Source organism: Coturnix japonica, chromosome 7, assembly GCF_001577835.2.
Source record: "Coturnix japonica isolate 7356 chromosome 7, Coturnix japonica 2.1, whole genome shotgun sequence".
In the NCBI taxonomy this organism is placed as follows: Eukaryota; Metazoa; Chordata; class Aves; order Galliformes; family Phasianidae; genus Coturnix; species Coturnix japonica.
This window is the reverse complement of record NC_029522.1, coordinates 9,739,686-9,765,555: the sequence shown is the minus strand read 5'-3', so window position 1 is coordinate 9,765,555 and position 25,870 is coordinate 9,739,686. Positions and strand designations below refer to the sequence as shown.

Sequence of the window (25,870 nt, the reverse complement as noted above, 5' to 3'; positions counted from 1 at the left end):
AGATGTCTCAATGAATGTGTCAGGTAGCATTGGTGAAATAAGTCCTTTTAAAGTATGAGAAATCACGGTTTATTCAGAAAAGTGAGAGGGAAAAGAGGCTAAGTAAATACTGGATGGAAAAGAATAGACTCCACCTTTTTACTGGATCCTTTGCTGACTCATATCAGCATGAATCAGATATCCCTTAGTTTTAAAGCCATGGATTTGTGTGTTTTTACCTCCTTGAAGTCGGTCCTAACCCTCGTCTCCAGAAAGTATGAAAATATATTTTAGGATCTACCAATGCAGAACGAAGAGAGATCTCACTTCAGGCTTCTCAACGGTTTTGCTATATCAGCAGCCTGCCCCAGCTTACCAGCATCAGCAAGTACAGGAACACTGTTCAGTGGAATTCAGAGATTACCAAAAGTGCTACAGTAATCTCTCACCTTCACCAAAGAAGGGAACAACCAGAATAGGAAATATCTTGAGCATGAAAGATATTTTCACCTAAGATGAAGGGATGGTAATAACATAGGCTATTTAGGATCATGTCTTTTTCAAGATCCTAACCTACAAAACTATCAACCAAACAAGTGGAAAAAACACATGGTAACTTTTCCTTTTCCTTTTCCTTTTCCTTTTCCTTTTCCTTTCCCTTTCCTTTCCTTTTCAAAGGAGTCAAGTTCTTTTACTTCAGCTTTTAATATATAGAGAGTGATGTGTTTATTAATAGGAACTCACTGTTCTTGAACTGCAAGATCAGAAAAGATGACAAAATATTAGAAAATGAAATGTGAATTTTTCACATTAAAAAGAGAAAAAGAATCAGCTTTTAATTTTCTTTTGGTAAATGTCTGAAATTATATTAGCAAACAGTGAATCCTTATACTAGTGTTGTTCATTCCAGCCATGTCAGCTTTAGGAGTATGTTAAGTTACTGTAAAGTTTTAGTACATATTAACTAGTCAGAATTCTAAAAATTCCCTGTGATGTAGCATAAAGTCACTAATACAACAAATAGACTACCTAATAGTTATGGGTGCACAGAAAATACTGAACTAACGTAAGCCAAAGATAACAGTTAGAGATGAGATCTTGAAACTTATCTCAGGGAACTTAATGCTTAAGTGTGATTCCTTACATTGGCAATTTAAGAATTCTTAGTTTTGATTTGAAACCTTAAAGAAGTCCAATAACCCAGTTCAGTAAAGACAGAATAAAGTCAGTTAGAGTCCACAAGCTCATTAAGGAGAAAACAGGATGCAGTAAGGAAGATCAAATGCAAGAGAAGTTTACATATGAATGAAATATCTCTCCAGAACAGCAGCTTACCAGTATAAAATAAACAGTAAATATTGAAACAATTTTCCAAAGGAAAAATAAACAGCATTTACAAACTTACCTTCTTGCCATTCACAAAAAAGACAATGTCATCTGACTGTTGGTCACGGCAAGCCATGCTGCTGCGTTATTCAACTTTATTATTTAAATAATAAAAATAATATATTAAATATATTTAATATTATAAATAAATATATATTATTTATTATACAGATTGTATATATAGATAATACTGGACATTGTCCACCCAATATCTGCCTTTTAGAACACCAGACTCCAAATCAGAATGTAGTACTTATATTTTGGGTGTTTAAGATTCTCCAGATGTAGTTTGGGAGTGATGAATGTAAATATTTGAAGAAAAAATTCTTTACCCCAAAAACAAGAAAAAAGTTTCTATCTGCCATTTCCAGTTTGGGTATTTCTGCACAATATAAACATGTCAATAGCCGTCAGTGCACCATGCCTTTGGAGACCTAACGTTTGCTTGTGTAACTCCTTAAGCCTGCAGATCTCTAATACTAGAAACATAACAACAAAAACACAAAAAGATTCACCTCCTTAACACTTCTCTATTCCATGAAAATTCATTTCACAGTTTCCCTTATAAGTATAGTGGATATATATGGGGATGTTTAATAGATGACATTTCCAGCTTCCATGCAGTTTCTCAAAATCTTAAAGCCAAGAGATTAACATCTTTACATTGAGAAAAAATACTATACAAAAATATGTTTTGTATATAGTTAGATTTCACTGAGACAAACAGAAAATAGCATCGCTCCTAAAGAGGCAGGGAGGAATCTTTGCTAATAGTAGCTGAAAAATACTGATAAGCAGATATGATCTGTAGTGCAGGTAGCAAAGCACAGGTCTAGAACACAATGAATCCTAGGAGTATAAACAGCTCAGCATGGCAGGTGGGGTGACAACATTACCTGTAAGAGCTGGGCCACAATTTGTACAATAATTGACATGCCTGGAATTTACCAGCATGCATTATGACACATAGGTACATAATAGAAGAGCTACAGACTTTCCCCAGCTCATTAATTCCACATGCTCCCTGTTTCAGCACATCCTAGGATCTACCCTTCGTTTGGAGCTATTACTGACACATGGGGTTGTAAACTGTCACTAACAAGCCCATATCTAATCAGAAACACTAATAACATCAGCAGCACATACATTTATTGATTTTTTATTGATTTTTCTTAAAATATGTAAGACCTAAAGAAGTACAATGAAAAAATGAAGAAAAAGAAGTTCAAACCAACAAGGCTTCAGCCACCTAACACACACTTCTAGTGTCCTTTCTGATGACCTACTATAAGCTTTTTAGCTTTCAGTTACAATGTCATATCTTCTAGTTGTAGGATCTCCTGAGTCTCTGCTGTCTTACCACGTCTAAAACGGCACTCGATCCCTAAGTTTAAGCAGATGAATTTCACCCACACAGAGATTACAGAGTCACAAATTGCAACAATAAACATTTTGAATTTTAATAGCTGAAACAAAGTAAGTCCAACCAGCTAACATGGCTTCCCTCACAAATAAAATACCAGCTCATAAAAGGCTTGAAAGGGAAGAAGAGAAAACAGTTGGTGGTAAACTAAGAATTGAAATGAGAGGCTTAAGACTAATGTGTCAACTAATCTGAGCCACTGATTTTCATTATAAACCACAGCAAGGAATAGATGATGCAGATGTTCACTGAAATCACATGTTGAATGTGTGACTGTTCAACTTCAGGAAAGAACCTACTATTTTTTTTTCAGGTGTTACTTTGTGTAACACACATACATACATTGACAGAGTAACGATTTTTCTGTAATGCATCTTACATCAAAGCCCCAAATCCAAACACCACAGACTTCTGGATATTTCTGGGCACCTGTGAACACATTCAGAATTGAACTTTCAAGTTTGCACTTTGATAAGAGGAAAGGCTGAAGTTTTCCATGAGTAAAATTCAACAGATTCTAATGTTGAAATCAGGAAACAGTGTCTGGAGCTTCCATAATATATTAATTTTGATATATCCTATGTAATTTCTCAATCTTGTCTTACATTACAAATAAATACATTCTTCAAATTTAATAACACCAGAATTTCTGTTACCATTCTAAACAGCGCTGCTTTATATTTTCCAGTCTCCAGCTGCTACTACTTGTCTGCTGCCAAGGCAGCAACAGATGATCAATATTTGCAGATATCTTTTGCTGTTTTTAAATTGTTTTCTGTTGTTGTTATTTTGTTTTTATCTTTTTTTTTTTTTTTTTAAATCACAGTAACACTCAATTGTGAAAGAAAAGCTCTTAACTGTACTCTCACAACTCTACAGTAGAATGCAGGGAACAGGATTAAGCACTGTTTAAGAATCCTTTCCAGAGACAGATTCATCCAGGCCCCTATTTAAAAGCTGAAGCCCATGTGAACTTTCCCACTAAGTTCACAGGCTTTTGAACCTCTCCATGCCATAGGAAAAGACTTAATGGGAAACTACATCTAAGTAATTCTTCCAGCTTTGAGGATAAAATTAATCTCCTATCTGTATAGGTCAGCCATACCAATTTGCCTGGCATAACAAAAGAAAATCATAACAGTAGTTTTCCGTATGTTCTTAACACAAAGATGTCTGTACCAAGACATTTCTAGACTGACTTTGCTACAAATCAGAGCATCACTTGCTATCAAAAAGAGATTTAATTTAATAAACAATTTTTCAACAAAGATGTCTGCACAGACCCCACGCTGCATGACTTAACTCTCAGGAATATTTGCTGAAGTTTCTCAAAAATCACGTCATATGAAGTACTTAAGTGTAATAAATGGTAGGAAGGAATCTAACATACCTTTATAATACATCCTAACTTTCTTCTCCTGCAGCATATTAACTGATCTTTCTGGGGCTGCTCTGCAACAGAGCAATTCAGCAGACTCTTCTAGTGGAATATGTATGTTTGGATATGTATTTCTAATAGCTAAATGTTATAACTCGAGTGGTGTAGTAAGTATATCAGACAGAGAATGAAGACTGATAGAAGAGTAATGTGCTTTTTTTTTAATATATAATTATGTGCTTTTTTTTTTTTTTTTAATATATATGTTACTATTTTGAAAATGAGAAAATACTTTATTTTATGTGAGTTGATTAGTGTGTTTCGGGGCAGGAAATCAGTAGTTGAAATTCCGTTCAGGTCTCGTGCACTCTGGCTCAAGAAGTAGAGGAAGTAGATTCATCATTTGTCATCTAATAAAACAAACAAGATATGAAAAGAATTACATGTTAATATTATTTGACTGACAAACTTCAAATACTGTCCTTATCAGATGCCTCTAAGTTTCCCTGTAGGGGCACAGATCATGTCTGTAAGGAAGGTAAAACTGGGCTCAGGATGAAATAGGAACAGAGAAGCATAGTTTCTGTATTTGTGTGCCTCACCTCCTGCAAATTCTTGTAATGAAAGCAAGTCCATATACCTACTGATCTGGGGGTCACTGACATCTACCACAACCAAATAAATACTAAGAGAGTAATTTGTAAGTAAGAGCTCAGAAGTATTCATGCCAAAGCCACAAAGAGGCACAGTCTGGATGCATAGACTAGCCAGGACTTTGCTGCACAGACTTTATAGACTAAATCTAAACTTAAGTAGAAAAAGAATGGCTGTAGCAGTGAGAATAAGACAACAGTTAAAAGCTGCAGAAAACAGGGTTAGAATTATTGGAAGTACAACTGTTTTTTGTCTATATTCTTTTGTCAGCTCTGCTTTTCTCCTGCTCTGCATATAGCAACAAGTACCACAAAGTGGTGACAGTGCCAGAGTGGAAGTTGGTGGGAGAAATTAACCCTGAGGGAGGCTGAAGCTGCTTAGAGACTGATCTAGTATCTAGCACGCATTGGTAATACAAGTTACTTAAATCTCTATGGAATTTTACATGCAGAAGAAAAGAAGAGGCTTCAAGAAAAGGAGGGACTGAAAACAAAATGTTTAAAAGGGAAAGAAATATTATGCAAAATCAGATAATTCCAGAACAATGCTTGAAAGGAATTTGTTGGAATAACTTATTTGGGAGAGATCTGCTACCAAATATCTCAAGGAGCCTTCAGTGGAAGGGGCTGCACGATATTGCTTTATATAAAGCATTCCCAGCTGGAAACATCACTAGGTACTTTGCCATTCGGGGGTGCCAAAAGCTTATTTTGTTCTATTTACCTAGAGATAATTAAACAGACCATTCCCCCACCTTCCTATTACCATCTTAGTAAAGTCATCTGTGCAGGCTGCTCGTATTTGTTCAGCAGTCAGAGGGCTGTTCAGTGTAATGGTCTTTTTTAGTCCTCTTTCATTCCTCACAGAACTTATTGCATCCCTCAATGCGAAGAATACAGAGCATCCCAAGAAAAATCCCGCCTCGCCTAACCCCTGGAAAAAAAAAGAAAAAAAAAAGGAAAAAAAAAAAAAAGAGGTTGAGCAAATGAGAGAAACTCAATGTCGTAGCAGAACCAACTGAAAAGCTCAGATGATAGTGACTCAAAGCATTTCAAAAGCATTTCATTCCTCAGTATGCTTTTCTTGAATTTAGCAGAAGCAGGCTTAGGCGACACCGTCTGCTGCTGCTGGATACTTCCAGGGACCTAAAAAGGTAGGCTTCAGATACTGGCTTTTGATTTTAAAATCTTTTTGCCTTCTTGCTGAACTGAAATTTAAAATAAGTGACAGATTAAATTAAAGCAATCTCAATCCAAAACAGGTACAGCTAAAATTCGGAACTCATGCTAAGTCACCACAGACAAGAAAACACTCAGTGGTCTTGATTCAGACAAAAGATTCACATTTGTTCCTTATCTCAAAAGAAGGTAAAATCGACACTTCTTCTGGAAAAATTAAATTTATGTTGCAGCTTCTGTGAATAGCTTGTTCACAGAATACTGTAATTACTACTTGTAAGCCATGAAAGCTATGCTGCAAAAAGTTCTGGCTGTGACTTGCCAACCAGTTCCTTATCAAATAAACATTTGATGCCTCACATCATTATCCTTCCAATTAAGAGATAAGGATGTCACGGGGGAACCATGTCAAACACCTTGCAGAAGTCTAGGTAGATTACATCAGGTGCCTTCCCTTTGTCAACTGGTGCCATCGCTCCATCATAAAAGACCACTAGATTGGTCAAGAATGGCCTTCCCTTGGTGAAGCCACACTGGCTGTCTCAACAGAAGTGATTGTTTCCTGTTTTCTAGTCACTGGGGAATTCATCTAATAGCCATGACATTTCATGTATGATGGAGCATAAGTCACACAAGCCAGATCTCCTAGATCAGCAGTCACACAAGCCAGCTCTCCTAGAATCCTGGAATATATGTCATCCAGCTTCATATCTTGCATTATGCCTTTTCCATTCTAGCTTCCTAGTGTCCTTGATGTTAAAAAAGTTAAATGGAGACTTATTTTCAATGCTTAAGAAGATACACTTGTTATATATTAATTTCTCTGATTGTCCTGGGATCTAAGACTCAAGTCCTGTGATGGTTTTGCTTACCTTGGATGAATAGATGGCATATGGATTCTGGGAAGATGACAGCAGGGAAACATTAAACTGTTCTGGAACATCACAAACAGCAGGGATCTTATACTGATCTGGACCTCGAGTACGTAGGACTCCTTCTGGAGTGTACTTTAATTCTTCCATTGTGTAAAGTCCAATGCCTTGAACAAAGGCACCTTCAATCTTTAAATAGGAAAAGATATAACATTTATGTACTCATGTTTGTTAAGATGGGTAAAACTGCGGCAAGAACTGATCTGTATCACTGGCTCTTAGAAGATCAATTCATTTCCTGTTTGCCTAGGGGGATTTTTCAACATTTTGCAGCTACCATGATGGGAAAAGCTTTCGTACTCTTCTCTCATAACAGAGACAAGTGCATTCATAATGAATGAAGTCTGTGGACAAGCCCGCAATGAAGAAAGGTGTTTCCCTGCTAACAGGCAGGAAGGCAAATTAAACAACATGAGAAATCAGAGAATGCAGATCGCAAACAAGATATAAATCCAGCAGATAGTGAGCTTCATGTACATGAATGAAGTACTACAGGTTGACATCAGAGATCATGGGTAAAATTCAGGCCTCACTGACACAAACAAGGAAAGGCTGCAAGTAAAGAACTTACTAATATCACATATGACATACTCCTGTTTTCTGAATTAATAGAGAAATATCCACCTCAGATAAGACTATCAGTTTAATAGAAATCAGACAGCAGGAAATTCTTGGAACATACCTGTCCTATATCCACAGCTGGATTTATGCTGCATCCAATGTCCATAACTATGTCTGTTCTGAGGTTCTGTTAATAAAATTCAGTGTCATTTCACCGACAGGGATGGATAGGGCAGAGGCATAAGAACACAATAAGGGTTAGAGTTGGTATTCAGTGGAATAATATATGCTAAAATGCACGTTCTTCTGCACATATACAATTCAAAAGCAATTTCCCATACCTCACTACAAGCAAAATGAGCTTGTCTCAGCTTTAATGGAATTTTAACCAGAGCTAGCCATCACAAATCTTTTCCATTCACACGAGGAAATAAGTACATATAGCGGGTGTATGATCAGCAGGATGTGACACCTACCTGTCTAAAAAGTAAGGAACTGGAAATAGAATATTTAATTTTGCTGTAATTTATTTGCTGACTAACAGGGAGAGGACAGGCAAAGAATATGTCAGATGTTTGCCATAATCCAAAAGTGAATTGGTATGACATTGATACAGATGTGCCAGAAGTCAGTCAAGACTGCACAGATGTCATTCTGCTCTCCTCCAATTTGCATTCACTCTATGAATATGCTTACTGTCATTTGAAAACAGGTAGCTATTTTACAAAAAAACTGGAATAGCTGTTGGAATTTTGAATGACACAAAAAATCGAATGGAAAGTTATCCACATTATTTACAAAACTAACATGATGCTCAGTTATTACCTTGTGATCTCCTGTTAAACAGTTAATTTCAACCTCTGAACAAGCAGCTCCATAAAGAAAGTATGTGAATGGCTGTCCTTCCCCTTTCTCCCAGTCCATATCTGCATCGTAACCTCTGAAGGAAGAAGCAAAGTCCACAATGAATACTGAATGTTTGTATCATGACAAAGCACATAAGTACAAAAAAGTTTCAAAATACTTGAAGTGAAATCTAAATAACAAGAGCACTTGGTCGCCAGTTCCAGATGTGTGCGCTATAGCTGCCTTATGTTTTTTGTTTGTTTTTTTTCCTTTTGTCAAATGCAGTGTAATCATGTTTGAGGGGAAAAACGTAAAGAAAACATAGCACAGCTTATAGTATATGGTAATATAGCTTCCAGAAAATAAACTATGTGCTGCTTTTCATATTTGCTGATATGGGCAGGAGTCACTTTCTCAGTGTTTCCTGATTTTATAATGGAAGCATCATGGAGCAAATATGAGTTGAAATATTATCTTGATGTGTTGTAGAGAGACTTCAAAGAGCCAGCCACAACCTAGCTCTTGAAAATTATACTCCAACCTCCTCACTTGTCAAAACCTTACATAAAACATAAGCTGAGCCATTAGGAACAATTGGACAGGGTTTCACACCCTCTGAACTGGCAGTGTCAGAAATCAGTCCTGGTGTTTAAGACCATGCATTTTAAAGGAACAAAAATACTTCACCTAAAGTAGCCAGTAGCTGAAAGACTCACACTTTGTTCAAAGGCTTCTTTAATCTGTAAAATACAGCAAGTTTTGTTGTAAGCCAAGGAACGAGTAAGGAAGGAACACAGCATGCATCCATTTGCTTAAAAAGAAACCATAAGCATGCTTAGCTGCACATGGTGCCTTAGTTTTTCATCACATTTGAAGGAGCAACCTGAACTCTTTTGGTAATACAACAGGGAATGGACCTGTAAACAGCATTGTTCTTACAAAATCCTTGTTGCTGGTAACACCAGAGTCAGAAAGGGTCCTGCCTGACTTTTCTGTTCATACTCAACAGAAACGGGTCCCTCTTTATCAGCTGAACAGATCTGGTTGATAGATCACTAAAACAAAAGATCTGCATCACGTATCAGCATAAAAATGACAGTTAACAAAAAAAAAAAAAAAAAAAAAGCTTCTTGCACTGCTCCGCCAGGGGCTTAAAAATGGATATAGCACCTTATATTTCATTTCCATTCAGTGACATTCATGACAGAGTTATGTACTTCACAAGTCAGAAGTTTTTGATTTTTTAATACATTAAATCTACTTACTTTGCAAGTCATACAATTGTTTCTCTGTGTGGTTTAACATTGTTTATTAGGTTAGTTACTGCTGCTAATGCCTTAGGTTTGTCTGAATTATCCACAGTGATTTGGCACCTAGATTTGGCACTATATGTTATTTTTTGCATAGATAGCTGACATTTACCAAGTTACCACATATATCTCAACATTAATTGCTGTTGCCAGGAATTAATACTGACAAGAAAATATTTTTATTATTTTGCAGTTACTACAGTATTTAATCCCATGAGAAGAAACACCCTCGTGTTCTGATCTGTAAATGCCTCAGTGTAGGGATTGTCATTTTCATTAGGCTGTAGATAACAAATAATCTTGGGTCATCAGAAATAATGAACATGTTTTCCTTTAACATAATAATACAACCAGGTTCACAGACATATCTTCATAGAAATAGTTGATGTAGCAGAAGAAATTTAATTAAGACAATGTCTTGCCTAAAATTTTGCTACCACTTCAAGTAGACTCCAGATACAGGCTATTAATTTGAATAGCCTTAGCGTTAATTCTGTACTACCTTACAGCAAATGTAACTAGTATTATAATGAATTACATATCAGAACAATGGAAGCAAGCATTCCTGCTAACTTTTTTGCAGTTCTGTAATACACTGCACGTAGCAGATAGTGGTGTGAGGTTGAGAAGGCTTCCACTTATTTGTGAATTTTTGATTAATGAAAAACAAAGGACCACCTTGTAGGAAAACAGGCATTGTACACATAACCTTGAAAATCTTCTTACAACAGCCCGTTAAAAGTGTAAGATGACGACAGTCACACTATTGCACAAGCTAACATTTTATCTGCATTAAAAACTTTAGAATCTCCAAATGTGACTCTACAGATAGCTTTATTTCCTTTTTAACCTAGATGTGATCTAGGGATTATTTTGCATGCACCTAAACAAAGTATCTGCATTCCAAATATTCTGTTAATCAACATGTTTTAAAGCTTTTAGCTTTAAGATTATCAGGCTTAGAAGACAAACAGATGACAATACATGTGTCATGGGTTCTGCAAGCACACAAACACATTTAGGATGTTTCACATTTCTTACCCAATCATTCCAGTTGCCTTTTGGGTTCTTGTTAATGATAGGCTGGAGGCGTTTCAGAAGAGTTTGGCAAGCATTCTGGTTATGGAGAAAAGTCAGAAGAAAGCAATGCAAAATTAACAAACAGAAATTTGGCAATTAAAGTACTACTCAAGATACATTCTAGTTAGGGCTTAATTTGCTTCTGTCTGAAGAGGCAAGGGTTTGGTCAAACACAAGCCTTCTGAAGGAAAGCTCAGATAGTATTCTGAAATTTCATAAGTAACATTACTGAGATACTATCAACAATTAGTGTTTTTTTCTTGGCAATCTTCAATGGTATTGCTAATAATCTCAAATAATTTCCATGGAGTCATGATACCTAAAGTTTGGCAGGCATTAAATACCACAAGGAACGCTGTTTTGTTAAGCTAAAAACTTTACCTTCACAGCCATGCCGTTGACATCTGTCCCTGCAGATCCCACTGAAGCACACGCATTAGGAACAGTTGTTGTGCTTGTTTCACAGAAGTGAATATATGACATTGGAATGTTTAATTCCCGACTAGCAACCTGTTTCATGAAGCAGAACATATTCTTCATTTCAGAAACATTCCAAACATTTCAGCTGTTCCCCAGTACTTGCTAGAAGTCAGTATTACTAGGAAAGATGCTGTTTTAGCAAGTCCTTTTCTAACCTCCAGCTACAGTCATTCTTCTGAATTCGTCAGTACAAAGAGATAGAACAGAAGAATAATATTTTAGCTGCACTGAAACTCTAGATTGAAGTTCTGAAGTCCAACATTCAGATCCTGATTTTGTTGATTCTGATGGAGGATAAACTATGTATGCTCAGATCCCAAGCTTTCATCAGCTCACTAATTATCTTTAGAGATTATGTCTCAATTAGTCCATTTACTCAGTAAACAAAGATGATGATGGTAATATCATCTCTTTGGACAGTACACTGAAGTGATTACTGACTTTTTTTTGGTTATAGAATAGGAGGTAGTTCCATAATCCCTAAAGATCAAAAGACCTTATTTCTAATGAGCCTCCTCACATTCCACTGGAAAAATAATAAACGTATTTTCTCTATCTTCTCTCTTTATGCTGCCCCTATCACCTTTGCTTTCCAAATCAATGCAAAGCAGCAGGAACAAAGATAACGAAGAAACTGTTAATCTGGTACACTAAATAAGCAAGAATACAATTTTCCCATTGTTTATCTGTATAGTAGGCAAAGCATAAGTTAATATTTGGATCATTTGTTACCTGGATCATTTTTGTATGAATACCCTGTCCCAATTCAATTCCACCATGTGTCAAAAGCACAGACCCATCTGTATAAATATGAACCAGTGCAGCAGCCTAAAAGAAAAATAAATAAATAAAGATTATTCAAGCGAAAAATTGTTATATATGGTGGTGGATTAAAAAAAAAAAAAAAAAAAAAGGAATTTTATACTTAATGTTTTCGAACAGAAGGTGACACTTTGAAAGCTAGTCCCTCAACAAGCTTCAAAAGAAAACGATAGAAATCCTTGGAGGTCTGTTTTTTGCTGTTGCTGGATCCTGAAATGTAGCCAGACTTAGCAACAGAATCTCAATCGTTCCAAAAAAAGCTGTAAGAACCTCCATCATTAGTGGTTCTAACAGATTTCTGAGTGCCTTTGGACAAAGGAGTTTTGACAGGCTGTCAGTGCTAGACACAGTAGAAAGGCTCTGTATGAGATTTTCCTCATGGACTCAGTGGGAAGTAAGTGCTGTAGACTACAAAGGCTCTGTATAGAGACAGGCCAGTTCAAACTGATTCAGTGAAGTCAAATGACTAATTTTCAACTGATAAAAGGTTATTTAATCTTCAAATTACTGAACACCCTGATGTAAAACAAACATACTGACCAAAAATACTGCTGTCCTCATTTTCTTCCTTGAATTTACTCTTTGATAACTTCAAAGAGATAAGTCTAAGAAGTGCCTCCCATATGAACCCATGGTCAGAAAGAGTAAGTCCAGAACTATTTCTAAAATTAACAACTTATCCCCAGTAACACTTTGAAATTATTCCTAAAGCACTCTTTATTGCTCCCTCATGTATATCACATCTTAAGAGACAAAGTTGACTTATAAATAGGCAGAATCTAAGCTGAGATCTCAACTTGCAGATAGCTGGAAGCTAGTATAATCTCCCAGGAACAACTGTTAGAAGAACGATAACTTTCCAGAAGCTGAAAGATAACTTTTTATTATAGGTTAGAGTAACTATAATCTTCTACAAATGAAAAGTTCAGGTGGTTTATTCTTCAGAAAAACTAACCTGAGAAAGGTAACGTGAGCCCAGCCCAAATGGAAACTTCATTGGAACAATGGCAATCCCTTTTTTCTTCCAGTAATTTTGTTTGTTAAATTCCTCGATAGCTGTTTTCCTACTGTAGTATGCAGATTTCTCCAAACATTCATTCCAACAACGCTTTAAGTTCTGTGGATCAAGCTTTTGTTTGAAGTGTGTTTGCTCATCCTCCTTGTACATATTTATTTCCCGAACCTGAAACAACAAAATTAGCAGACACCACAATCACGCTAAAGGTAGACTGGCCATATGGGAAAACTGGTAGACAACTAGTCTTGTGTATCATATATGTTTTGAACAATCACCAGTTTGGTTCAGTTTTAAAGAGCGTGCTACTCTTCAATAATCAGACATTGTTAAAAGAAACAATTACAGCACAAATCATGTTTGACTTTAACAAGATTTGTTCAAACATTTGAGCTGGTCCAAATAATTTTAACTTCATATATTTCATTTCAAGAGAGATGTCTTTGTACTCTCACCTTTTCTGGAGATAAACCAGTTTTCTCTGCAATTCCTGTTATCCAAGTTTCTGTCACCAGTCCCGACTGAGGAAAACCAAATCCTCGAAATGCTGTGTTTGATGGCAAGTTTGTTTTGCAAGCATAAGCCCAGCATCTCAAGTTGGGAATCTTATATGCATTGTCCATTTTTAATATGGATATTTCTGTTACCTGAAATTGGGAACAAACAGGGAGAGTTAAATTTCAGAACATTAACTCTTACAGATTTAAATCTTTCTCTTCTCATAGAAAGACCTACAGTTTTCTGACAATCATTAAGCACACATAAAAATAACTGATTTAAAACAACAGAAGTTGTGAAGGGAACAGATGAAAGAATTCTGAATAATCACATACTATCAAAATTCACAGTTAAGGTTTGGGTTCTGTAGAAAACCTATGTACTGCTGTCTTCTGGTTCTTGTGTGATTTTTGTCGTTGTTGGGTTTGTTTGTTTTTTAGAGTTTTTACCTGACGTAAAAACACAAAAAAGGAAAATCCCATAGTAGGTATCTCTAGTTCGACTTCGGGACTCAATATCAAAATAAATAAGCTAAACATTTTTTTTGCTGCCTCGTAGTCAGGCCATTGGCTCTCTTCAGTGTTAAATAGGTTTCTCAGAATGATAAATGTAACCCTAAATTCCTACAATTTCTACTGTACTTTAAACAACAAACTTAAAAACATTTATGTATATACACAGAGTATTGCTGCAATAACTATGTATATGGATAATGCCATATGATGCTACCTTCCCACTTAGGAAACGTAAGTTGAAGTGGTATTTATAGGATAAAAACGGGGGACATAATTTTCTTGTTAAAATCACAACTTTTATGGACTTCAGAGAAAACGAGTGTTGGAAGCTCAACAGTCTCAAGAGGGTTATTGATAAACCAGAGTGAATATAACATAGTTATGCCACATTGCTAAGTTATGCTCAAGTGTATTCCTAGAAATGTCAGTTTGAATCTTGAAGCCAGGTCAATTTTCAGAAGTAGGTTGGGCAGCAATAGTATGGACAACTGCACTGACAGATTTCAGTGCACAAAAAATACCTTCAGGCAGGACAGTAACCCATATAGGTAGTAACCTCCAAAAATATTTCACTTACAGTTAGAATAACCTATGCAAGTGCAAAGAGCTAATGATATTTCGTACTTCGTAGACCTATAAAGCAAGGAACTGTTTTACACAGCACAATAAGAGCAGACCTGGGACAGAAACGCACAGAGCTGGTAACAGAACAATTATCACTATGTTTATATTCTGAAGGCTAGGGACGATCTGCTCAGCTTTGCAGACACAAAGCTTTATGCAGGTACAAATACCGTAGTATATTTTAAAATGAACACAATGTTCACATGTTTGTAATGGGAAAACAAGCCTGAGAGCCCACAAACAAAACAAACGTGTAAGGAAAACATCAAGAAGTTGACATAACTAAATAAGGAAAGGTAAACTGCTAGGTATAGATTTTTCAGTAACAACACAGTCCTTATATTGCATAATTACATGACTAATACAATACCTGTACAAACTCACTTGACATTCACCATTTTCCAGCTAATGATATCTCCATGTTATAAGATTTGTCAGCTTATAAGATCCTTACCAGGACAGATTCATCAGGGGTGCATCCTCCATTAATGTAGTACTTGGCATCCACAGCTCTGATCCTACCATCATTCATGAAGCCAACCTACAACAAATCACCAATTACCTTAGATATTTGACATGCATTTATTTCTTCACTGTTTGTTTCTTTTGCAAATGAACAAAAGCCACATAATGCTCACACTGCACTGTTAATGTTAATGCTGAGCAGCATTACTGAAACTGTAAAAAGGAAAAGAGAGAAAAAAAAAAGTATAGACACAGGAAACAAGAAGCCTATTGGTAAAGGAAGAAACAGAGTGCCTGGTGTTTTTTTGTGTGCTGCCCAACAGACAGCTTCAGTGTCATCTATGAATGCCCACAGGAGGCAGAGTCAAATTCCTTTCAAACTGTAAGAACAGATGGCAGATGCAGCATGACATTTGCTTGTATTAATGAAGAAATGTTATGTCTTGCATCTCTTTTCACCAGTTGCCATTAGAGATAGTTGCTGAGTTATCAACATGAACTACAAATGTTTTTCTTCTTCAGGGATGCATCTTTGACAATTCCTTCTGCTTTATGTATGTATTCAAGATTGAAATGTAGACAGAATTTTCCCTAATAAACTGTTACGAGAAATGACAACACATGAACAAGGAAGCTAGAAGTTTCCTCCAGAAAGTGTGTTTTCACGTTTCACAATATTGCTGAGGAAAAAACAGCATCTCCTTTGTGTGAACTTAACTGCATGAAGGGATTAAAAACACCTGCACAAGTCTGAGCTAGCCAGCCTATCAGGTCCCTGGAAGAAAGACAGAACGAGATATAAAAGTAGGAAGACAGCAATGAACTAGAAAACAGAACAAAAAACTCTGCAGAGATAGAGACATAAGCAGGCTGTAAAGCAACTTTACTTCTTTGTTTACCAGCAAGCAGTTCATTTTTAAATTGTTTATTATTATTATAATTAATAGAAAAAGTATTAACCAGTGATGCTGAACTCCTTATTCAAGGACTATAAGCAAATGTTTTTTCATTAAATTCTTGTGGTACTCACTTTATATTTGCCAATGAAAGGATGTCGGCCACCAGTGATTAACATATCATCTCCCCGGCTCAGAATGAGACGGACTGCTCTGTTGGTTCTAAATCAACAAAAGAAAAGTAAGAATTTCAGATAAACTAAGAGACACTATTAACAGTATTAGTGTGTTTTATTAATTAGGAATCCAGATCTAGCAATATATAGAAGTATGTATTGAGTTTCAGTATAAACAGAACGTTAATAGGCTTAAATACATGCATAAAGCTATATCTGGAGTTTGTTTTCTTTTGCAGCTATAATCATGTCATAATTTTTAATTTCACCTCTTGAAAGTTAATGAAAATTTCAGTTTTAAGACTGAGCTGTGTTAAATATGCTAAGAGCAGTTCCACTCATGTACTCATCCACTGTTACAACAGGATCCAGTTCACTTCTGGACAGCTAACATCATGGCTTGAATGCATATACAAAGATTCAGTGTTCAGGGACTGGTCTTTCTGAAACGGCCAATCATTTCAAGACTAATTCTAACTTATACTACTCACAATTTCTACAAATCCCTTCAGTTCAGGTGAGGTGAAGCTGCTTAATGCAACTTAAGCAGTTTAACAAAGTGAACAAAGAAATTCACTGAAAGGTCTTTAAAAAAATTCAGGATTTTACAACATTTTGGTTAGCAACATTCAGGAATGACATTTTAGCCAAGATGTAAAACTTGGTCACTCCATTTTTTCTTCATATCCCAGCATACACATATCACACTTACTTGTTTGCTGCCACTGAAGCAACTGATGCCAGTAAACCAGCTTTCAGGAGTTTCCCACCAAAAGCTCCACCAACTCGTTTAACATGGCACATGATCCTGTTTGCTGGAACACCTAGACTTGCAGCTACCATCTCCTGCAGAAATAGTTTTATACCAGCATCAGGACCTGCTTTTAGCTCTAAAATTAGCATTCATAATATTCAACATTTTCTCAATGATCATTTTTCAAGTTTCTCATGCTTCTTGGCTCTTGCCAATAAGGTAATGGAAACTGAAAAGCCCAACTGAACTGGGTGCTGAACGCAAGATGCCAGCATTTGTTGTGCAACAGTATCAGTCTCATGTACCATAGCCATTGCTATGCAGACCATATGTTGCATCAGTTTGCTTTACCATTATGACCTGGAGCAGCAGCCTCCTCTACGGCCAGTAAAAAGGTGCTCTATCCCTCAGCACAATGATCACAGAGTGGTGATTGCTTCTCACCTCAACAGAAGCTAATGGAGAAACCCCACATAGAGTTTCTCACAAACACATTAGTGAGGCAGGATGAACTTTGTACAAGGTGGAATAAGAGGCTACAAAGCAGATACCACTGGGTAATCTAGATGTGAAAATTCATATTCACACTGTTTCTAAATTGCTAAGATGGATTTGTAAGCCACACTTAAGGAGACCTATTGTTACAAATTCAACCACATTCTTTGAGAATGCTCTGTACTACCTGGATAAATGCAGGATGTTGTGTTGAAACAAACACATCCATTTCTTTATCCTCTCCTTTTGGAATAGCAAGCACACTCTGAGTCTCCATATAAAAGTGCTCCTGTCCCCCAATGTGAATCTCCCCTGTTCCAAAGGAAAAAAAACACTGCTCATCAGCACGGTAGTCAATGTCACGTTTTCTTATGTATCCTGTACAAATGGAGTAACATTTAAAATAAAAACATAAGCCAAACTTTTTTCACAGATTTACATTGGTCTTGTTCCAGTGACATCAACAGAACTTGGTCAAATACACACTAATATTGCCTACAAATAATGGCAATATTAAGTAAAACACAGATTAATTAAGCAACGCACAGACATGCTGAAGGCCATCAAGAAGGTGAGGGTGTTGAAGAACAGAACGTATAACAAGAGACAGAGAAAACTGAATATATTCAGGCATAATAAAAAGAAGGGTAAGGGTAAATTTTACTGTTTGTCTACGACTACCTGATGAGAGGGATAGAGACAGACCCAGATTGTTCTCAGAGGTGTGAAGTGAAAGGATGAGAGTCAATGTACATAGGAAACTGCAATTTGACATATGGGGGAAAAAAAAAATCACTGCGAAGATGGTCAAACACTGAAACAGGTAGAAATTGTAGAATCTCCATCCTGGAAGATTTTTAAAATTTGGTTGGACATAGCCCTGGATACCCTGCTCCAACTGGACCCGTTTGAGGGTGAGGTTGGATTAGACAACTCCCATTCAACCTAAATTATCCTGCGATTCTATCTCAAGGGCAGAAGACTCAGAAAACTTGAATGAAGCAGGACCTCAAAACTACTAGATTTGATCACACTTTTATTCCAGATAGCCAAGTAGTTTCTCGAGCTTTATGGCCACATGACATCACTGAAAAAAAGGACAAATTGACACTTGATGAACAAACAGGGAAGACCAAATACTGACAACTTTTTATCAAACATATTCTGCAATGTACCTTCAAGTATATGATCAACAGTTTCAAACGCCTCATCAACGTTTCCATGTTCTAATTTTCTTTTTGGCTCAAAGAATGAGTTGTGCTTTACAGCATCCTGCAGTAAAGAAAAACAGAAACAGTTGTGCGTTTTTTTTTTGTTTGTTCTTTGTTTCTTTTTTAAAGTATTTTGAAGGTTCACCGTTTGTCATGAAATTTTACTCTCAGGAAGAAAATCATTCCCTTCAAAGACACAATAATTTACCAGCCTTTAAAAGGAAATTACTTCTATTTTTATATCAGAATGAGTATTCTGTTACACTCCATACACATCGTGTAAACAAATTATAAAGTGATTGACAGAACTAATTCCAGCTCCCTGTGAACCTGTCCTTTGCTCCGTATTTCCACCTACCATTGTGAGTTTCACAAAACATTTTCAGCATGTTCCATATCCCTAATATATTTTCCCACACATTCCTCTAACAGTGCCTATATCTCCAGACTAACTTTGACAGCTTTCTAACTAGTCAATGGACAGAAAGTGTTAAAATAATAAGAAATTGACTATTCAGCCAATATACATATTCTGGTTCTCAAGTTGATAGCTATCCAAAAAATTAGAAATAACAAGAGTGCTCATTACTTTTTACTCCCTAGGAACAATAAGAAAAATTATTTATTCTTACTCTTATGTTTATTAATACAAAACTTGTGAGATATTAATACTTCTGAGACTATCATCTATATATTACAAGTGGCCAAAATTAGTCAGAAGTTACATACAGAGTTACTGACAAACTAGTCAATTGGATGTCCAGTTTCACCTTCTATGCTTAGAAAAACCTTTAAAAAGGAAGTGAGAAGCACGGACTGCTGTTCCCATCATCAAAATAGATGAAACAGTGAAAAAGCATGAGAAGAGATTAGTACCTCAATTGTCAAAATCACAGGTTCCAGCGCTTCATACTTTATCTTCACTTTTGCAGCAGCTTGTTTGGCATGAGCATAAGAATCTGCAGCTACAGCACATACAATCTGACCCACACAAATTACCTGTAAAATACATATCATATAGTAGAAGAGTGGATTTAAATTACTCCTGCATGTGCTTCTGAAATTCCTCTTTCACATAGTAATTACTAATGTTTCCTTTTTCTGAATTTTGTTTTCCCTTTTTAGATCACCCGTGAAGCTAATAAATTACAAAGATGACTTGTATTGTTGGGCAACCAAAAAAGATATGTTTTTCAGAAATCTACAAGTGATTTGGTAGTCTAAACGGAATACACCCTCCCAACAACTCAGATGATTATGTCTTCCTCTGATGTATATGTGTTTCTCTTGGTAGATTATAACACACATCAGCTGTTTTAAGAGTCTAAAAAGGAGTGAGGAAATTAAAGAATTTGACATACTGGTCCCACTCTTCTCTACCCACCAAGATTGCAGCCTCACCTCAAGTACAGCATACAACTTTGTGTGACACAACTTAAACAACAAAACTATTAGACTGCATCCAAAAGAGGGCAAATAAAATGGTGAGAGGTCTAAACAGGAAGACATATGAAGAACAACTGAGGTCACTTGGTTTCTTCAGCTTAGAGAAGATGAGAATGAGGGGAGACCTTGTCATGACCTACAGCTTCCTCATGAGGGGTAGCAGAGGGGCAGGCACTTCTCTCTGGTGGCAGCAACAGGACATGAGGGAATAGCATGGAACTGCAAGAGGGAAGGTTTAGGCAGGTTCTAAGGAAAATGTTCTGCAGCAAGCAGGCATCTGGGTTCTGGGCTGTAGTCATAGCACCAAGACTGCTCGAGTTCAAGAAATATTTGGACCACACCTTCAGTTCTATGATTTAATTTTTAGTTCATGCATGTGCAGAGCTATGGGCTTTATGTCTCCCTTCAAACTCTAGACACTCTTTGAATCTGAGTCATATGGCTAACATGAATCACTATACAGAAATTCAAGAGTTAGGAGGCAAAATTTCATTATAAAGGCTTCAAGAAAAAATAGCAGAAATTAAAGAAATAATTTTAAAAATTATAAAAAGATTGTTTTCAAACCTTGCTTCTTGCAAATATAATCTCTGGATCATCAGAGAAGTGAAACTCATTTGTAGCTGGTACATCATTAGCTGTTATGACATCAAACACACCTGGTTCCTTCAGAGCCTCTGAGGTATCTATAGATCTAATTGGTACATGGAAAAATAGAAATGAAATTCACTAGTTCCATAGCTGCACATAGGAATTGAACACAATCAGAAGTATATGCCTTGTACAGTCAGAATCTGACATGCCTCTTTCTTCTGTCCCTGGTATGCAAAGAAATGATCAAAGGGAATTAAAAATTCTAGTAACTTGCTGTGATTTTAGAAAATGCTCTAAATATGACAGGGAAATTATCTGCTCATTAGGCTGCCTAAACTGCATTGATTTTATAAAAATCTTTATAATTGCAACTTTATAGACTTTATAAATAATTTTATAAATATACAAATAAACATTCTACTTATGGAGAGTTCACATAAAGAATTATGACAGAATTGGAAAGACTGGCATAAATGGAGACTGAATGAGAACGTATGTGTGGAAAGACCAGAATGAACTGTGGAAGGTCTGTAAGAATGACATGTTCACAGTATCTATTTTAGCAGGTCATCAAGATCCCAGCATATCTACAAGCAACTTTCCTGAATACTGAAATCAAAAGACAAAAAAGAGTAAATAAATCCTACCACCTCCTGCAAATTTAGGGGATAGAGGGGATGTCAGCTCCTAGATGGTAACAAAAAGAACATATCCAAACCCAGCATACTATTGCCAACCTAAGAATAAGCCAGGATGTATGACAAAGACTCTATAGTTAGCAACTCTAATAGCTAGCAACACCAGTTCTCTCTGTCTTCACAAGTAATCTTGACCAGAGCATGCGAATGTATGTCTTGATGCTTGAACATTGGGCATACAACTTGTGTATGTGTATTTTTATATCTTTATGACAGAAAAACTATTCATATATCAGCACTAAAGCAAATGAGAAAATAGTTTCCTTTCAAAACAAGATCACCTTCCCATGTTCCTCTCTTAGAAGGCCTCATATGAGCTTTTCTACCTTGCTGCAATGCGACAATGTTACTTCCTACATTTTGAACAGTTCTCTTTTTTCATAATAGAGTTGAGATTTCAAAACTATGTTCAGAAACGTTTAGCTGCCTCTCTGCATTGCACAGTTCAGCACTGTGTGTAGGTACCTAGGTTAGATTTAAGTACGCTGGCTCACTGAACAGAAATAGTTCATCCTCCATAGGACAGTGATATGAAGTGATATATGTAAATCCTATCAGAGCCTTTTACTAGAGTGACAATAGGGGTCCTACTGGAAAGCTGGGGAGAGACTTTTATAAGGGTAGGTAACAACAGGATGAGAGGAAATGGCTTTAAACTGGAAGAGGGTAGAGTTAGACTAGATTTTAGAAGGACATTCTTTACTGTGAGGGTGGGGAGAAATTGGAACAGGTTGCCCAGAGAGGTTGTGAACACCTCCTCTGTGGAAACGTTCAAGTCCAGGCTTTAAGCAACCTGGTTTAGTGGGAGGTGCCCCTGCCTATAGCAGGGCTTGGATCCAGCTGATCTTAAAGGTCCCTTCCAACTCAAACCACTCAGTGATTCTATGATAATTTTGCTTCCAACACGTGAGCAATTGTGGGCATCAGATGTGTTATTCTGTATACACAAAATTCAGCTTCATTAGCCTGTTCTAAAAACATCAGACTTCATAGTAACACTTTCCTCAGATACACTTGGAACACTTACACAATCTTAGCATGAGCTCTGGAACTAGTGACAACAGCCAGGGAGAGCTCCCCATCCACAGAAGGAATATCGTCGATGTAAACTGCTTCACCAGTGGCATGCTTAATTCCAGACTGGTGCATAACAGGCCGCCCCACAGGATCCTGGGGAGACTGACTCAACTCTACATCCTGTATCATAAAAAAATAAAATAAAATAAAATGTTAAAAATAATGCTATATTACATTAATTAGAAAAATCAGATATAGATTAGCTGTATTATCATCTTCTGGTTCTACACTGAAACCAGACCCAGAACTAGACTGCAGCTCCTGAGATTTTTTTCTAATCACGCCTCCCAAGGAGTCTTCCAAGACTCTTGTACAGGTTCACATAAATGTATGTTTTTCATAATCACATCAAAATCATACAAAGAGCAGATACTTTTTAGAAGGTCGTTTTTCTCCCTTACTGATTGGTGTCATGAGGCTCTGATAACTTTCTGAATTATTCTCACATTCTGCTGTTCTGTATTCTGGCACTCCATAGTGTTCTAGTTTCAACAGTTTGCAATGGTTTGTAGGATTTATCTCCCTCAGTGAAAGACTGCAATCAGTGTAAATCAGACAGAAAATGTTTAAATATTTCCTTCTCAAGTTTATTCCCTTACAACAGTGTATGAATGTCATGCCTTACTGACCTTATTTTTCTAGGTTTTCCTGAAAGTCAATTTAGTGTTGCTAGATAATTCTGCCAAACCAACTAGTTTATGTCCATTTCCAAACCAGTTTTCTAGTTTCTGGGTCAGCGATCACACTTTCTCACATTCTGCATTTAGAGCTACTGATTTGCTGAGGTCTTAAAGTGTTTTTTCTTCTATGGCCTCCAGCACACAACTGTTCTCACTATGCATTTCTCTCTTGCACCTTCTGGTACATTCTCTGTTATTAGACCAAAGGCAATTTTCACTTGATTGACTAAAGTTACTCAGCAAGTCTATCTAAACCTTACCTCATATTTATCTTGAAAGATATATGTTCGTTTTATCCCCTAACTGAAAAATAAAAACATAATAGCTTCATACAAAAAGTTCCAGGTAGGAGAACTTGCAAAAGTCAGAAATTTAAAGTGATGAAACAGACATTTTGGGTTTCTGTATCTTCTGTGTTTATGAGTGCTGGCTGATCAGAAAAATAAATGGTGTCCATTTCACTTAAGTTACTCTCTGGTAGCTCAGGAATAAATTGTAGGAATACACAGAAAACGGATCTCCTTAATCCTGGATCTTTTGTTAATTTTGTACTGCCATTTCTTTTAAGGTAAGTCTGCAGAAGCTGTAGATAATGACTTAGCTTTAAATGCTTCAAATTTGTTTAACAATTTATTCTAAGGAATATCTAAAATTTAAACAAAAACGATTAGCAAGATTGCATTTGAATTTTCTTTAGGTTTTTAACAACTTGAATTTGTAAAAAAACTGTATTCTTATTAACGACATGAGAAGATCAAACCCCTTTCCCTGCTGCATTTCCCACCCAGATCTAGATACTAGGACTCAAAGAGCTCAGGAAATCTAAGTTCTGTTCTCTGCTGCCATCTACTGCTTACTTCTCCTTTAACACTGAGCAGATGGCTATCACAAACTTCATCTTGAGTCCTAAATCTATATTAAGAACTAAGAACCTTCTTAAAGCCTAGGAAAAGTGCAAGTTGAGACATGAATATTACTGTATCCTTGGACTTGTCAATGTCTTTTATTTCTGTCTAAGATTTTTCAAATTAGGTTGAGCACAGACACGTACCAGCTTTAAGTGGGCTGACAATAGGATTTACTTGAAATATGTACCTTTTGTGAACTGTTCATAATTCAGTATATTGAGAAGGCAAGGTTTCTGTAACTTAGATGCACTTAAAACCAAGCACTCAGTGCCTATTTCTCTCAGTCCTTGCTTGAACCTTAATTTTTAACCAAGTCTCACAAAGCGCAGAATTATCTTAGAATGAAATCACTTGCCTGGTATATTTGGATGCTCTGGGGCATTTTGGTTTGGAAGTGTTCTAGAACACTCTCATATTCCATAGGGATGCCAGGATAGCGACAAGGGTCCTGAAAAAGGAAGCAAATTACTATTAAAGCTCACATTTTAAATAGTAAAGCTAACAACAGAAATCAGCCATTTCAGGCTCTCTGAACAGAAAATTCTTTCAAGATTCCCACAGTTTAGGCTCTAAAATGACAACGTGGAAAGAATTTAGAGCTTTAAGATTTCACTTTTCCTCAGAAAAGACCAGACAAAAATAGATAAATCACAGCTAAAATGTATTAGGCCAGTGAAATTTTAGAGTCCATCTCTCCCACTCAACAACTTACAAAACAAGGAGCATTGGATTAACACATACAGTTGCTTTCCAAATCCTTTAAATTAATTTTGTTGGTGTTTTGTTTTGTTTTGTTTTGTCTTTTGTGGTTTTGTTGTTGTTTTTTTTTTTTGAACTGCAGACAGATGGAGTAAGAAGATCTTAATACTGATATGCTTTTGCATTATCCTTGCTATTTTATTTCTTTTTTTAATAGTCCAGTGTCAAAGGCAAAGATATTTGGGCATCTAAAAGTTAAGCAGGCACCTCTCCATACATCTCTTTCGGATTTAAGTGCTTATATTTCTCTTTAGATCTAAACCCTGTAAGAAAATATTTAGCACACTGTACAAACCACAAACATCAACATACAGGAAAAAATCCTTCACTTAACTCGACAAAAGGAAACAAGGAGAATCAATTTACCATTGTCTTCAGTGACTGCAATATTTTCAAGAAAAAATTGTAGAAGAAACTAATTATCAAAGTCTTTTTATATTCTACTTTCCCATCCCAGGCTGAGTCCGGGAGAACTATTTCATTGAGGATTAACCTGGAAGCCTCATCCAACATCTGTTCATTCCAGTATCTGTCAGAAGGAATCACACAGATATTATCAGACTAGGGCTCAAGATGAATAAGTAAATAAATATGTATGTATTTCAGTAATATCTATGTACCATTTTGCCTACAACTAAACCAAGATATTGATTTTAATGATGGCCTTCAATTTTTAAAATAGTGTTGGCTGATACTGCTCACAGAAGTAAGGTATCTTAAGTCAGTGAAAGTCAATGAGCCCTGTGTCAGAAGTTAGTTGATTTAACACTTATGGATTATAATTACTCTGAAGATAATGACCCATATTTAGAGAAAAGAAAATGACAACAGTGTTGCAAACTGGAGATGCTTTTAAGAGATCTGATTAATATTCAATGGTTGAGCCACATTTTCTGATAAAGCTTTCTTTGAAGTAACCCAAACACAGAATTCCGCGTAGTTACACAATGCTAGATATCAGGGTACAAATATATTAGAATAAATTTAAGCACACAAAGAGTCCAAAAAGGTTATCAAAATCCCTTCATTC

The 25,870-nt window shown here is 36.3% G+C and overlaps 1 protein-coding gene across 4 annotated transcripts in view; it reads right to left on the bottom strand.

The window, feature by feature from the left end:
• Positions 1-2,508: 2,508 nt before the first annotated feature.
• AOX1 (aldehyde oxidase 1) overlaps positions 2,509-25,870 on the bottom strand; it is a 38,024-nt gene continuing 14,662 nt past the window's right edge. Inside the window, exons 15-35 of one of the 4 annotated variants that reach the window (XM_015868176.2) lie at positions 25,207-25,369; positions 24,437-24,529; positions 22,444-22,613; positions 20,692-20,818; positions 19,555-19,677; positions 18,643-18,739; positions 17,655-17,779; positions 16,931-17,064; positions 16,177-16,264; positions 15,136-15,222; positions 13,500-13,691; positions 12,985-13,212; positions 11,940-12,035; positions 11,109-11,237; positions 10,689-10,763; positions 9,025-9,077; positions 8,317-8,431; positions 7,613-7,678; positions 6,871-7,059; positions 5,575-5,753; positions 2,509-4,576 (exon numbers count right to left, since the gene is read on the bottom strand). In XM_015868176.2, coding sequence (XP_015723662.1) covers positions 4,573-4,576; positions 5,575-5,753; positions 6,871-7,059; positions 7,613-7,678; positions 8,317-8,431; positions 9,025-9,077; positions 10,689-10,763; positions 11,109-11,237; positions 11,940-12,035; positions 12,985-13,212; positions 13,500-13,691; positions 15,136-15,222; positions 16,177-16,264; positions 16,931-17,064; positions 17,655-17,779; positions 18,643-18,739; positions 19,555-19,677; positions 20,692-20,818; positions 22,444-22,613; positions 24,437-24,529; positions 25,207-25,369 — 2,533 coding nt within the window. In that variant the 3' untranslated portion in view covers positions 2,509-4,572. Of the gene's footprint in view, positions 4,577-4,619; positions 5,754-6,870; positions 7,060-7,612; positions 7,679-8,316; positions 8,432-9,024; positions 9,078-10,688; positions 10,764-11,108; positions 11,238-11,939; positions 12,036-12,984; positions 13,213-13,499; positions 13,692-15,135; positions 15,223-16,176; positions 16,265-16,930; positions 17,065-17,654; positions 17,780-18,642; positions 18,740-19,554; positions 19,678-20,691; positions 20,819-22,443; positions 22,614-24,436; positions 24,530-25,206; positions 25,370-25,870 lie in introns of those variants that run through there. The other 3 variants (XM_015868175.2, XM_015868174.2, XM_015868177.2) reach the window with 3 other exon arrangements.